The sequence below is a fragment of the Terrapene carolina genome, unplaced genomic scaffold (assembly GCF_002925995.2).
Source record: "Terrapene carolina triunguis isolate 2854851 unplaced genomic scaffold, T_m_triunguis-2.0 Scaffold33723, whole genome shotgun sequence".
Taxonomy (NCBI): Eukaryota; Metazoa; Chordata; order Testudines; family Emydidae; genus Terrapene; species Terrapene triunguis.
In genome coordinates, this window is record NW_020698074.1 from 7310520 (window position 1) to 7323931 (window position 13412).

At 38.5% G+C, this 13412-nt stretch overlaps 1 protein-coding gene across 1 annotated transcript; it reads right to left on the reverse strand.

Moving 5' to 3' along the window:
• Positions 1–591: 591 nt before the first annotated feature.
• LOC113409528 (secreted frizzled-related protein 4-like) lies at positions 592–10903 on the reverse strand. Its single transcript, XM_026663551.2, has 6 exons — positions 10453–10903; positions 9477–9557; positions 9316–9381; positions 6004–6202; positions 3079–3142; positions 592–777 (listed from the first exon to the last, which is right to left on the reverse strand). Exons 1-6 carry the CDS (start codon positions 10892–10894, stop codon positions 592–594), a joined length of 1038 nt encoding a protein of 345 aa, XP_026519336.1. The 5' UTR covers positions 10895–10903.
• Positions 10904–13412: the final 2509 nt, after the last annotated feature.

Here is a 13412-nt window from a genome sequence, read left to right on the forward strand (position 1 = left end):
TGTTTTCCCTCCAGTTGTTTTAAATCACTTTTCATAACAAAGCCATATTTCAGCAACTGGCAAACCTGTAAATGTTACTGTTATGCACTCTATAGTTTTGTTTCACTTTAATTTGTTCCTTTTAAAAACATTGATTTTTTTCATCTAAATGTTTAAATATATTTAAAGTTATAACAACAGAAGCCAGCCTGAAGTACAATAAAAAATTAAATGTTTCCTTTTGATGTGTTTTTGCTACACAAACACACACAGTTCAAATACTAATAATGTAAGCATATTTATGGCACACACATAAAAAAAAACTGGATAATGCATATCCAGATGCTTATTGGTAAACTATGCATTCGACTGCTCTGAATATGATAAGCGCCATCAATCAGCTTTAATATGCCTACCACACATCAGTGCAAACCTACAATCTATGGTTTGCACTGGCTTAAAATAAAAAGCAAACATTTAAAAGTAAAGTGCTACAAAAAAAGTCTATGCATAATACCGCAGTTGATGAGTTCTGGAGTAATACACATACCACTCAAGCCAGCTTGTGACCCTCATCATGCAAGAAAGTCTTTCCTTAGGGAAATTCATAACTCATACTTTTTTGGGGGTTGTTTGTTTCTGGTCATTTCTTATTTTAGTGGTCTTTTTGGGGGTCCCCAGCACTTGGCTGGTGTTCTTAGTGTTCAATTTTGGTGCACCACTCCGACCAGTGCGTCCAACGTTTTGATTTTTATCATGGGCTGTTCGCACCTTTTCTTGCAGTCTCTGTTCCCACCTCTAGGGAAATAATGTCAAAACACAACACTTAGAGATGTTACCACATTCTGAGTTAATTAATAAAAGCTAACAAACTGTGAACTCTAGTGCAGCTCTCAGTAGCTTAATATTTTACTCTACTTACTGTCAATATGTCACCGATGTCTACAGTAACAGCTTGGTCCTGTATTCTTTGTGCAGTCAATTCCCATTGATTCAGTGATATTGTCAATGAAACTGGCACAATAGATAGCGGCATACTATGGCCCTTACCCTGCAAAGGGATCTACACATGCAAAACCTAACAACTTCTTGGGACTTCAGTGAAGTCAGTGGGCATAAGGGTCTGTATGTGCACACACCTTTGCAGGACCACTACTAAATGACTTACATAACATGCCTACTTGGCCTATTGTTTCAGCTAAGTGGAGAGCAGCCTATCCTTTAAAAGTGTATGTATATATATATATATATATATATATATATACACATGTATATATGTAAACATATCACCATATAGGAAAGTTGTATTTAATTTATGGGTTAATCTTTTCACTAGACTAGAAATAACAGGGCTGATGTTAGCAATAAGCCAGCTAGATGACCACCTAAGCCACTGAATTTTTAGGAGTACAATGTGACACCTCTGAAGGACAATGTGTGTGCAGTTTTGCCTAGGGTTGACGAAATATCTAGCATCAGCCCTGTGAAGTGTTGCAGAGTGACAGAGTCTTGTGTTATTCAAGAAGAACCGCATACAGTCCATTAAACAACATCAAAAGTACCAGTTGGTACTTAGGGTTATCATATTTAAAAGCAACAGGTTTAAATGGTGATTATTACCTGTACTCTGGACAAAAACATACTAATCTCTGAACAAAATACAGTGAATAAGCACCACAACTTGTAAGATACCCATGAAACATTTAGTGGTCTATAAATTATTGTTTAAGCAGGTTTTGAGATGTCTAATTATGTATTCAGACATGACAAAGGTACTATCTGAAGGCCATTAAATCACACCATGGGTCAGGGAGGAGGCATGAGGTTAAAGACTAAGTGTTTTCAAATGCCCAAGTCATATGTTAATGTTTCCATAAATCACAGCCTGTGCTGCCTTATTGCTATTATAATCTAGTTTTACTTTTTTCCCATTTCTTTTTCTTTAAAACTCCTTTTTAAAGTGTGTTTCCCCATTTCATAGGTAATCAAAGGACTGGAGAAAAAGAATAATAAAATGTAGCAGACACACAGCTGCAGCAAAGAGTTGATTGGTAACTTAAAAGCTTCTTTAGTGAAAAATGAGCCTTCTTTCTCTCCTCCCTGGCATTCTCCAGCCAGCCAATAATTAAAAGCAAAAAAAAATGTATGATCTCAGCCCATTATTTAATTCTTTGCAAACTTTTTTCAGAACTAAGAGGCAAATCCTGCCTCCAATTCCTAATGTGCTCAGGCTCCATTTTGAGCACAGCTGAATCAGGATTCCATAACACCCTATCCATGGTGGATCTCTGCACTGGGACTTACAGTAAGCTTTGTGAGCAGGCCGGGGGTGGTGGTCAGTGACCTTGTAAAGTCAGGGAGAAGTGCGCTATGTCTACTCCTCCTCCCCATGCTGAAGGAGGTACATTGTAGCTGCCCAGGCATCCAGGCCAGTTAAGGTCCAGTCCCCAGCCCATTGAAATCAATGGGGCGACTCCCACTGAGTTCAGTAGACTTTGGGTAGGGACCTTGGTGCGTAGGATTCCATGCCTCAGTCCTGCAATGTTTCTAAATGGATCAAAGCCTGTTTACATTGGCTTTATTCAGTGCAACAGGATTTGGCCTTACTCTCATATTCACTTTGTAATGAGCACTGTATACTTAACAATGATAGGTTATCATTCATAGGTTAATGCATTAGCAACTATATGAAAATAATTCACAAGTTCATTGTTGTAACACATCAGTGTTTAAGAAAAGAACACTAACAAAACATTTATATATTTGAAATATTTTAGATTTTTATTAAATGTTTATAGATGTTTGTTATAAAAATTGTTTTAGTCTAAGAAAATTATAAACATATAAATGTCTCACCATGAGAGACCCTCTCCAAAATTTAAGGCCAAAATAGTCAAACTTACACACTTAAATCTATATTTAGTCATCTAAATAGAAGTCCTGACTTACAGTGGTGCTAAACACCTTCACTGAAGACAGTAGTAGCTGCCACTGCTCAATATCTCTGAAATTCAGGTCATTTATTTAGGTGCTCAAATAGATTTTGATGGCTGACTTTTTATTAAGAATGTAAGAATTACTTTAATTGGTTATACTTACCTTATATCTTTTATCTAGCTGATTCTTCCATTTTTCAACTAAACATCCATCAAGAAGCATCAACCTAAAATTTTTAAAAGATGAAAATGTGAGCTATAGCTAGTTTCATATATACCAGGTAACTAAAAGATATGATCCCTGATTTTATATGCTTAGTCATCATTCCAGTTGATTTACCGTAGACAAGAAATATTTTCCAAAGGGAACCAGTCAGGTCAAAATGACCCCAAATTTAAGTTTTCTACAAATAAACTTTTACAAAACCTAAGACCAACAGAAATGTTTCCATATATTAATTTTTAAATTTGAATGAAAACATTGTTTTAAAAAATATCAACGTTTCCCTGACATGTTTGCAACCCATACAACATAGGCATTGTGCTGGTGCCTATGAAACACTTCAGGATCTGTGTCCTTACCTGCAATAGTGCTGTAGGTGAAAGATACCCCAGCTTCACCAGGTATAAAGAAGAACGATGGGTTGGGTAGCATGTCCCATGACACTCCGTTTAATTAATCTCTCTCTCTCTAACTATATCTGTATTGTGAAGGACACCACAAGGCCCAATCATTTTAGTCTCTCACTGGGACATTTGCTGGGCAGAAACTGAATGCCTCCATACCCCCACTGCCAGACAGAGAGGGTCTCTATGCTGATCCAACACAGGCTGCAACCAAGGGCCGTGGTGGGTTGGGCTAGAGGAAAGGCAGTCAGATCTGAACTTATGTGGTTCCAGTGGCCCTATTACACAGTGACAGAGAGGGGCTTCTGCTGTAACTCCAGCTGGGAAATGTCACCAAGAGAAAGAGTACATATGATTATACACTGTGGTATAAAGATTTCATTGGCACTTATTTATGACAATTGTATTACTCATGAGAAACGTAATCCTCTGAAGCAGCTGGTAAAGGCCACTATCAGACACAGAATAATAGTTTAGATGGGCCACTGGTTTGATCCAGTAGGACAATGTTAATACTCCCATGTCCCTAACCACAGATGAGTCATGCAGGTATAATAATTTTATACCACACTGTCCAATCTTACATTTTGTTTGTCTTGCATAACTGCATGTCACTCTGCAGCCTAGAATGTCTGTTGAGTCAGTGTGAAGTAATGGAAACAGCTACAAGCATGGTTGACAGCTCTTTTTCAGAATATCTCCAGCAGGGCTTAAATTCTTATAGAGTATTTCCAGGAGCCCCCCCACCCCAGCTCAACATGCAATAAACACTCCAGGGGGGTTGAAAACATTTACCAGCATTCCACTCCAGACAGCTCCAACTGAATTTAAGCCCTGATCTCCAGGTTCAATCATCACTGGGATTTGCTGTCTGTTACTGTTCAGTTTTTAAGCTCTCAGCCATGTTGACTTTATGAATTACACCCATGCAGTGTACAGCCATAGTAAGGCATGTATTTATGCCATGCTAAGAATCCTAGAGTATTGTGATATCAGAGATAACTCAATCAAATCACCAGCTGCTAATTTGCATGCAAGAATTTCATTGGTTGTATGAGGGAGACTGCACAGATGGTGGACTACTTGACCCAAATGCCACACCCATGCAACAGCACAGGCTTTCAGCTACTTGATTTTTTTTCCCCTGTAAAGCTGGCTGGCCATAATACAAGAGTGCTATAGTACAGGACTCAGAATGAGAAAAATAAAATTGTAACTACAGAATGCTGGAAGCTTCTAACAAAAGCTTAAAATAATTTAATCTAAAAATCATAATGTCACAGTTTTAAGGTCTGACATCTCACAAACTAGAAACACGTGTTGTTGTCTCACTCAGAGACTGGGATTTCCAAACCTCCATGCTATAAAGCACACATTTCAGACCCTCATTGATCATGAGATATCGGACCTTAAATCAATTGACTGGTCGAGGCACTGCAATAATTTTCCAGACTTTGCAGATATCAATTAAGATGCACGCATTAATCAGCTGAAGAAAGCAAAACACTGATATAAATATGCCTGATTCCATATGACATTTAACTGCCAATCGGTGATCTGCACTACCTAATATAGGGCCTGAGTCTGCACTGTCTTGCACCCTAGGTAGTCATGTACACAGTGCAAAGTGAGTATAAAATGGTACTATGCGGAGTTGGTAGCATTTTACACCCACTTTGCAGAGATGTAAATGACTACACAGATAGCAATGCAGTGGAGAATCTGGACAGTATTATAGACCACTCCTTCCCTCCTCTAGTATTGACTATAGAAAAAATAGTAGCATTAAACTGAAGGGGAAATCATTATAAATGAAACCACAATGTGTTATTTCCTTCAGTGCTGATGTCACTTTGGCTCAAAACTAGTTATTTACATACAACTGAGTTCAACAGGAAACATATAACAGTTTTTTCGAATCCATTTTAGTAGAGCATATGAAAATAAAAACCTCAATGAACTTTCCAAATCATTCACCGCATATTTGGTAATTAGCTTGGTTTTCCACAGTAATAAAAAAGCAGATGGTGATCTTTCACTGTTTTTCTCTAACTAGTTCCTGCTGGGTAGTTTGGGGTGGTTAGCCCAGTAGGGCAATAACTTCAAATAAAGTTGCGGTGGCCGCATTTTACCATGCTACATGTCTGAGTCTCGTTTCCATGTACACATCAAAGTTTATAAGTATGTGTTGTAGGTCAGAGTTCAGGTTGCTTATGAAATGTGTAAGTGAATTTTGAAATGTTAATGTTGCTACCTGAAGCCATGGACTTGTAAAAGTAATAGAATATTTATATATATTCCCCTGAACTGTATATGGGATACTAATCAGGGGAATTAAACTCGGCACTAGGTTCACATTTGCTTCTCAACAGAGAAAATGGCCTTTACTTTCTTGCTTGCTTGCCTGCTTTCTATTAAATTTGACTACAGTAAATTTCTGCACTGCATTGTAATTGCTTACCTTGAATGCCATTCATAACACATAATGAGAACATCTTGATTTGGGAGAAGATGTGGACACTGGCAGGATGAATTAGTAAGAAGAGGCACTTGAGATCGAGGAATGGGTATTGAAGATTTAAGTATCTCTTTCACGTCAACCACTGTAGTTATTTCATTGCAGCTACCTCTCTCTACACCCTTTACTTTAGCATGAATAACTGCAAGTAGGAAAATATATATGCAAGGACAATTATAATATAAATTAATAAGAACTATTCATATGAGTAAAAGTTGTTTTTTCAGTCCCTACATGTTGTTATTTATGATTAGCTAAAATATTTGTCATAAAGATTTACCATGAAATCCACACTGTTTTAAATAATAAACCATTTAAACTACTGATGTCTAGATGTAATCTAGACACTGAATACATTTTCCAGGTGTAAATTAATTACATCAAACACACTATGAAAAAACGATGATTCTAAATGAAAAGCTGAAAAATTAATAGGATAAGGTTTTCACAATGTATATAGTTTATACTGTCTTCCTTCAAATAAAAGTCTTTGAGAAACTGGTTTAAAAGTGGTATCTCAACTGTGGATTTTACACAGAATAGAGATCCATATACAATATCCATTGACTCTTGTTACCTAACTATATAAAGGAGAAATTAAGATTGTATTTGGCTCTGGAGTGCTAAACATCCTGAAGAAAACTGTACACCTATGTGGATTTAAGAAAGGGCCACTCATTACTCTCAAAGGACACACCTGATCAGCGGCACATCCTGTACCTGAGCTGTGTCTACAATTTCTTTTTTAACATTTTTAATTCCATCTTCAATAAACAACATTAGTAACTAGCAAATTCTAGAAATATAGTAAGGTTTCACATATAGAAGGAATAATATCTATTGAGAACAGTAGCTATAACACAATCTGTGCTATGTGTGTTAACAATAACTATATCAAAATCTGTAGCATCCACATAGTGTTTTAGGGATATTGGTGACATTTTCAAAAGCATTTAAGTGACTTAACAGTCTATGACCCATTTTTGAAAGTTACTGAAACATTATGGGATTTAGGGTCCTATGTAACTTAGATGCTTTTGAAAATGTCTACCCATAATCTTTACATGAATTTTTAGTTGGAAATTTGCTTTACAATTAAAAAGGTGAAGACTTCATATAGACTTACTATAAAACATGATTGTTGTTGGGAACTGTTTACAAAATAAGCTATAATATCATAGCTAAACCCAGATAACCATCAGTGATTCTTTTGTATTTACAACTAAACAGTACCCACAATCAACTGGAAGAATGAGTTAGTTGCAGTGCTTAATTTGCGCCAGGACTTGCTAGCACTGAGTCCCAGCACCTCTAGGCTTGGCAGTTCACAGCCCCGGCACCTCTGGCTTACTGCATCAGTTATGAATTTAAAAATATTGCTTGAGCCCCGGCACCTCTTTCATTGCAAATTACTGGTTAACTGCATATATTATTTAAAGGGGATTTCTAGCAAAACTGGATTTGTACTTCAACTTTCTCCCATATTATCTCCCATCCCACTTCAAATGGTAACTCTCCTATTGATTTCACTGAGGGCAGAATAAGGCCCTGCATCTCAAAGCTAAAATCTTGAATGCAAACGTAGCCAATCGAATGCAGTGTTTTCAGGTCTTTTAATTGTAGGACCAGTACCGGCAGTCTTTCTTCACGCAACACTCCTGTTGAAGTCAATGGAAACAGGATTGGGCCAAACATGATTTTAAAAATTCTATTTCAGTTCAGAATATAGACATTTTAAGTTACCATATATATTTATATACACTCACAGAGTATAGATGTATGTATATATTACACAATGCAGAATCTCAATGTTCCACCAAATGGTAGTGTGTGTTGTAGAGAGATAGATTAGGAAATTAGATATTAGAAAATATTAATGTTTCATAAAAGTGCATCAAAATGCAACAATTTAAAACAAATGTATTTACAGCTTGCTTTATAAGGTTAATGTCACAACTGTCTTGCTAATAGCAAACTGAATTTCAATTAAACGATTATTTAACAACAAAGACTTAAGCATGTACCCAAACATTTTTGTTTTAATTTGATATTGAATATAATACGTTTTTTAAACTGTTTATTGTGTGATAGCCATAGTTTAAAATAAGCAAATTAAAATAATATCCCTCCCAGAAACAGTCACTGTAAACTTGCAGTAAACCATAATATTACATATTAAATTAATAGCTCACTTTGCATTCACTGTTAATCATACAGACTTGTTATTGAAAGAAAAACTAAATTATAAATAAATATTTTGAGTTCCTCTGGTCAGAAATCCTTTTTGTGGCTGGGCACTTGTATTGTCAAAATTTCATACACTGTATAATAAAACCCATGAGCCAGATCTCAGCTGGTGTAAGTTGTCACAGCTCCATGGACTTCAATAGAGCTATGAAAATTTACATAAGTTAAGTATCAGAGGGGTAGCCCTGTTAGTCTGGATCTGTAAAAAGCAACATGTGTCTGATGAAGTGGGCATTCACCCACAAAAGCTTATGCTCCAATACGTCTGTTAGTCTATAAGGTGCCACAGGACTCTTTGTTGCTTTTTACATAAGTTAAGGATCTGGCCATTGGTCTCTAATGGCTAGTATGCAAAATATAGTAAATATTCTATGACTTAATTTGTGACTAAATAAAACAAAAAAGTTGCTTTTCAACCTTTTCATTTTTCTCCCATTTCATTGTTTTCACATGAACTCATTTCATGGAGTGAGAACAGCACAATAGTGCTTACTTGATCAATCAAGATTCCAATTTATTCCAGCTGAAATAGCAAAATAAAAATTGCAATTCATAGGATCTCCAGCTATTTTGTTACTTGTCACTAGACTGAGTTGCATTAAACAACGTCAGGAAAATTTAGAAACGGCTCACATGGCCCTCTCCATTTTTGTTAAACAATCTGTCCCACTACGTTTTGTTAGACCGGTCTGTATTCTAAAAATACTACAACAATTTAGCGAGTTTAATGACCACGTTAGTTCTAGATATTTGTTTCTTGTTGTTTTTCGGGAAAATAAGGTTTCAGGCGCAACATCTTTTAAAGTGCCAGATAAAAGTGATTCTTTAAGATTCATTTATTGATTTAATCTTAAAACCTACGATGCGGCTTGTCATGGATTACAAGTAGAGGAGCTATAATAATTTGATAATATCAAAAGAACCAGGGGAAGGGAACCAGAAGATAGTGCGATTCTAGGGAAATTTTGCCAAGAGTTGAAAATGAAATTATTTCACTGGTTGACTTACTGTAGCTGTAGTTTTTGGTCAGGTATGTTGTTAGGGTAGGCTTTATCTTCCGGCACTTGCATCGAGCTTCAAAAAAAAAATCATAAGGAAAAATTACAAATTAATGTCAATTACAGAATTATTTTCGAGAGAAATAAAGGGGGACCTTTACGAAGACGCACCCTGGTTTAGATTCTTGCAGTTAGACTCTTGAGGTTTTTCTTGGACCATTACATCTTGAGTAAAATCCATCCACTTCACATCTATTTAAAAACATACACAATAAAATTTGCACAGAATTTGGTTTTTGCTACCGAAAAGAAATGAACACAAGAAGATAAACGAAAAAAATCATCTCTGATATTTCCAGAATCACTTCACTAGCATACACATCTCGGGGAGCATTTAAAATAGTTAATCTTTCCTAAAAAACATTGATTCACTATATTTTCGAAAATATGTCTGCATCAGGTCTTATACTTGTTTTTTTTTAACAGCACTGTAAATTGTTTAAAAGAAGGGAATAAAATCTGCAATATATCATTGTATGACTGCTAGTTCGCTTCGTGGACAAAAGCCTGGTGTGTAGTTTTGTGTATTGCACTGCCAATTTGACATTTAAATTTGAAAGACGTACTTAAACATCACTATTCAATGTTCACTTATGCCTAACTCTGAATCATCTCTCGTTTTGACTAGTAACACCAGTGAGACTTGGAGAGGATATTGGAGTCCTTCTGCCCAGACTGGCTTTTCAGTGTTCTCAGAAAAGCTGCCTGCCCATAGGAAATTCAATCTCTTCTTGTTTGGGTTTGTTTGTTTGTTTGTTTGTTTGTTTGTTTGGGTTTGTTTGTTGCTGAGAAATCTTTTTTTTAAAAGACAAACATTTACCCGAGAGACTAGTTGCAGTCCTCGCCAAAACCTGTCCCTCTGTGTTATATTTGAGAGATAGATTGCCTTACACAGTGCTGGAGCTTCTGGAGCTCTGTGCTTTTGGGACCCACTTAATTAAAGCTTTCTGCTTTCCAGAGACTTGGTGAAGAAGGGCACAAATCTGAATTCAAAATTGCCATCTTATAATCAAGGTTCTCTACCCAATGAGCCCTGCCTTAGTGTACCCCCCACCACACACACACACAAACACTGGTCCCTCCTCACCTTCAGGGACATCGGTGACTATGGCTTCAGGAGATATGCAGACCCCTCGGTCGTACACAGGCAGGTCATCGCAAGCCAGGCTTTCGGGCCAGCTGTGGTTGTACCTCTTCATGATGGGCTCGCACCCATCTCGGGCTCTTTGGCACACCGATTTGCAGGGCTTGATTGGGTCGTGGAGGAACTCCAGGGTGCAGATAGGGGCATACATGGCGCACAGGAAGAAGCTGAGCACCTGGCTGCAGCTGATGTCCACCAGCTCCTGATACTGCTCGATGGCCAGGATGGCATTCTCCTGGGTACTGTGGTGCAGGTGATTGGGCATCCTGGTGATGTTCCAGGGCATGGTCTTGCACATGGGGATGCGCACAGCCTCGCAGGGAGCACCATGCACCCCCATGCTGACCCTGAGCCACAGGAAGAGCGCTGCCAAGGTTGCTAGCATTTTCCCAGCCTTTAGCGGCGGGACTAACGTTTGGCGCTCCGGACAGTCTCTGCTTCCTCTCACGAAGTCTTGGGTAATCAGTCTCACAGGCTGATCCTGTCGCTCATTCAGCTTTCAGTGGAAAGAGCTAAAGAGATGCTGGTCTATCCCCGTTCCCTATCACTCTGGCACATAAAAACCTCTGGCAAAGATGAACTTCTAGATTTCCTTGTGCCTCAGTGCTAAAAAGACACAGAGCTTCTCTCTTGTTCCAAAGTTCAAGCTATCTGAGACTTACAGACAGCCATGGAAATTGTAGGGCCATATTTATACGAGTGCCACAAGTGACGTGGGGGTTGATCTTTCTTCTTGGCAGCATCGTTCACTTGGTGTGTGTGTTTGTTTTTCTTTTCAGACAGGGTGACATCACCTCCACTCGGTTTAATCCCAGGGCGACATCACTAAATTTCTCATTGCGTCTCAAGATAAATTTCAACAAGCCATTCAGTGTTGATCTGTGCAATAAATTCTTTCAAGACGAGAGAGAGAAAAAAGCGCTTCCCTCATCTACCTCGGGTCTGCAAATTCAGTCGCAGAATTAAGAGAGAGGGAGGGGAAGTTCAATAGGAGCAAGGACGATACTCTTTTAAGCAGCACTGAACTTTATGCCCTTTTCCTACATTTTCAAAGAGACAAAGCACAGAAACTTTTGCCGCTTTTAAAAAATGTTGCTATTATTTCTGTCTATTCTGACTATTACGCAGTTACTGCAATGGCTCCAGAGGTAGATACTGCATGTGAAACTTAGACTTCACAAAACAAACATGAAATATACAAACTGGTCAATTACTTTTTCTGGAAACGAACTTGGCTGGGACAGCAGCAGCAGCCGATCCGAGCCTGGAGTGAACCTCAGTGCACAGCGCCAATAGTCGTGTTGCACCTGCTGTTGCTGCTATGAGAAATCCCATTAGCTACCCACTTCGCCCTAGTAAAATCTCCACCTACTACCCCACCCCCCATAAACCGGATCAGCAAAGGAATAGGTGGGAGGGGAAGATACGATATTATTTAAAGTTTTTCAAAAGCACTTTGTGTCACAAACCAGCCGCCGCCAGTGTTTTAGAAAACAGTGCAGACCGTTCACATTCGAGTCGTTTTGTCCCTTTCATTAGTCCGAACCCAGAGGCTTTCATTTGACTAAATTATACGGTTACATCGGTGTAATTTAGGAGTAACCCCATAGTGTTCACTGGAATTGCTCCGGATTTACAGCTATTTAAAACAGTTGAATTTCGTCCTTGATTAATAGGGACCAAATTCTGCCCTCAGTTCAACTGTGCAACTCCGATGAGAGCAATGGCATATTGCAGTCACTGGCATAGCGGGGATGTAACTGAGGGCAGACTGTGGTCCTCCTAGGGTAGCAATTTCCCATCCCCTCTCATTAAGATTATTTTGTAAGATGCATTTTCAGTTGATGTGCTTTCCTGTTTGTAGTAGCAGCAGCAGCAGCGCCCTGACCTCTAGTTCCGTGTGTGCTTTAGTAACCCATGTTGCCTCCCCCCACCCTCTTTTCTAGGAAACTGCTCAGAAGACGATAAACCTAGGTCAAGGAATCTCCAAGGCAAATGGGGGAAGAACGGATATGTTTGGGGGACAGGGGATGCTCGTATTAGTGACTGGAGAGCAGGTGCCAGGGAAAGTGAAATGTTTTCCTTCAAAAGTAAAATTATAGAGAGGTCTCTCTAAGCAGATCATTCTTCAACTCCCTCCCTCCATGAGCCCCAAACACACGACAATACGACACGAATATATGTCGATATGATAAAATTGGTCTGCAGCGTCCAGTCCTTCAGATAGTCGCTCTGCTTTGAGACTAGTAGGAATTTGGGGGGCAGGCAAAATTGTATGCTCAAATGTGTGCGTTCACTGCCTTATAGGAACCCTTGATCACACACACGCACAAAACACAGTAGACTGTAGCCCAGGAAAGCTTATGCTCAAATAAATTCGTTAGTCTCTAAGGTGCAACAAGTACTCCTGTTCTTTTTTTAGAGGAAAAAGTGATCAGATTTGCTCACAATCAAATTCCATATCACAGATGCTCTTGTCAAAGACAAACCAAAAATATAAGGCCCAAATGGAAAGCAAGCAAACAATCGACTTCCCAAACAAGTGGCCATTTAGCTCCTTGCTGAAAAGTGTCTACTTTCCTATTCTGGTTTATATATGGAGCACGAGCATGAACGTATTTTAAACCACGTATTGTCTCTCCCCCCCTTTTTTTTTGCTGAATAAGAAATATGTGATCATTATAAACTGAGCAATGACATTAACATATATATTGTTTGCTTCCCTTTTATCTTAATTAAGCCTTCAAGGAGAAAACTCACAGGGCTGAACATAAAGAGGAATATGAAATAGCTATCAATACAGGCTTAATATCCAGTATTTCTAGTCAGAGTATTACTTCAGGTGCAGCGCTCCTAGCTGTGGCATTGGTATCATAGGCTGCCACCCAACTATGACACTGGCA

Coding starts and splice junctions, on each gene's coding strand:
- LOC113409528 (XM_026663551.2), bottom strand. CDS start 10,894: ATGCTAGCAACCTTGGCAGCGCTCTTCCTGTGGCTCAGGGTCAGCATG. Junction 6,203..9,315: donor GACCAAAAACTACAGCTACA/GTAAGTCAACCA, acceptor TCCTACTTGCAG/TTATTCATGCTAAAGTAAAG. Junction 778..3,078: donor AGCTAGATAAAAGATATAAG/GTAAGTATAACC, acceptor TTATTTCCCTAG/AGGTGGGAACAGAGACTGCA.